The sequence below is a fragment of the Octopus bimaculoides genome, chromosome 5, assembly GCF_001194135.2.
Source record: "Octopus bimaculoides isolate UCB-OBI-ISO-001 chromosome 5, ASM119413v2, whole genome shotgun sequence".
Lineage (NCBI taxonomy): Eukaryota > Metazoa > Mollusca > Cephalopoda > Octopoda > Octopodidae > Octopus > Octopus bimaculoides.
In genome coordinates, this window is record NC_068985.1 from 50068678 (window position 1) to 50070735 (window position 2058).

Genomic DNA, 2058 nt, shown 5'->3' on the forward strand with positions numbered 1-2058 from the left:
TGTATGTATATATATATATAATAGTAATGGTAAGACAACAAAAGAATGAAAGAGACCTCGATATTATGTAAATAGAGGAATTTATCTGTAATATAATATGTGACAATTATTCGGTTGCCATAATAAGACTCCGAGTTTTGGATTTTAGCATATTTTGATTGCCTCGATAACTAAAGAGATGCCGGAGCAGGTTTCCGTCCCGACATCCCAAACTCGGAGTCTTATTATGGCAACCGAATAATTTTCACATATAATATTACAGATATATATATATATATACACCCACACACACTCACACATCCATGTATATGGATGTTATGTGTACATATGATGTTATAGATGCAACATGAAGTTTTTATATTTTCACTAACCAAGTTACCATCGTTCACTTTCAGTTGCAATAACAGCAAATTCTGCCACTTACATCACCAAAGCGTGTAGTCAGAAAGCATCATTGCAGTCTGACATAAAAGGTTGCTGATTAACAAGAGAAAATCAGCGACTAGTATCTATTCGACTTTCACGTGTAAATGAAGAATTTGTCAGTTTTATATCAAGCCTGTATATTATTATTATTTTACTGTTAGGAAGAGAGTCAATGTTTGTTTATTAAGCAATTCTCCAGTTTACTGTTTCACTCTTCACAGCACGTTTACTCTTCACCGTTACTAAGATCATGCTGGTACATCAAAATGTTACCAAATAAATTCGGTCTGTGTAAGTTCGGTGCCATCCAGTATAACCCTCAGTTGCTTAACCTTAAATGTTTGAGAATCTTAGACAGCAAGATCTATTACTCTGTTGAGATATTGTTCTGAATATTCATGATGTGATGATATTTACCAGCAGAAATGTGTGAACAACCCCAAAAGATTCAGCCTACTTTTCAATATGACACTCCTGTATAATTCACGCTAATGTTTTCATGATTATTTTGACTGCATCTGTTATAAATGACATGTGCAGTCAATTTTGGTAATGCATTTTGAAATATTATATGTTGCGCAGCTTTTGTCAAACTTGAAGAGGTGGTTTATTGACTCAACTTAATTGTAAATATATGAAATATAACATCTGCCGATGAACAATGGTCTATTTATGGGTATGTGAAAATTTACCGGGAAATTGGAGTAGCTAAGAGGATATCATCATTGCTTCTTTTATTCCTACATGATATTTATATATGAGAAAGAGAAGGCACTTAATTTTCTTATGGTGTCGCCAGAGGTGGGAGAACTTTTAGACCGTTCGAAATGGTAGGTGAGAGACTGACCGAAACAGTTAATAGATTTTCATCAATCAGTGACTTGATCGGATTTCATCAGTCGGTTGATCGAATTTTGCGAGTTTTCTGGATCAGTCAAGTTGACCGAATTTTATCAGTTGGACAGTTGATCGAATTTTATCAGCTGGACAGTTGATCGAATTTCATCAATCTGTTTGTTCATCGAATTTTATCATCTGATTGTTTGGAAAAAATTCGTTCAACAGGTCAATTAAATTCCATCAGTTGTCCACTAAATCAAATTCTTTCCACTCTTCATTTGATGGAATTCGATCAACTAATAGATTCATGGAATTCTATCTGTTGACCATTTGATGATTTTCGATCAAACGACAGTCTGTTGGGGGAACCGGCAGTGTTCTTGTTATTATTACTGTCACACCTATTTTACTTTTTTCGGTCAGTTTTGACTGCGGCCATGCTGGAGCACCGCCTTTAGTCGAGCAAATCGACCCCAGGACTTATTCTCTGTAAGCCTAGTACTTATTCTATCGGCCTCTTTTGCCAAACCGCTAAATTACGGAGACGTAAACACACCAGCATCGGCTGTCAAGTGATGTTGGGACACACACAAACATATACATACACATGCATATATACAAACCGGGAACCATGTGGTTGGTAAGCAAGCTACTTTATTTCATTAGATTGGCCATTAAGGCCTTACAAAGAGGGGACAAACAAGGACAGACAAACGTAAAGTAGCTGCGGGCTGGACACGGACATTAATGAGATGAGGATGATAACAAAAGGTGAATAAAAATGAGAGAGGC

The 2058-nt window shown here is 36.2% G+C and overlaps 1 protein-coding gene across 1 annotated transcript in view; it reads left to right on the plus strand.

Annotated features, from left to right (window-relative positions):
• The first annotated feature begins 692 nt into the window (after positions 1 to 692).
• Positions 693 to 2058, plus strand: part of LOC128247867 (uncharacterized) — a 7675-nt gene continuing 6309 nt past the window's right edge. The window contains exon 1 of the mRNA XM_052968056.1: positions 693 to 717. Coding sequence (XP_052824016.1) covers positions 693 to 717 — 25 coding nt within the window. The remainder of the gene's footprint in view (positions 718 to 2058) is intronic.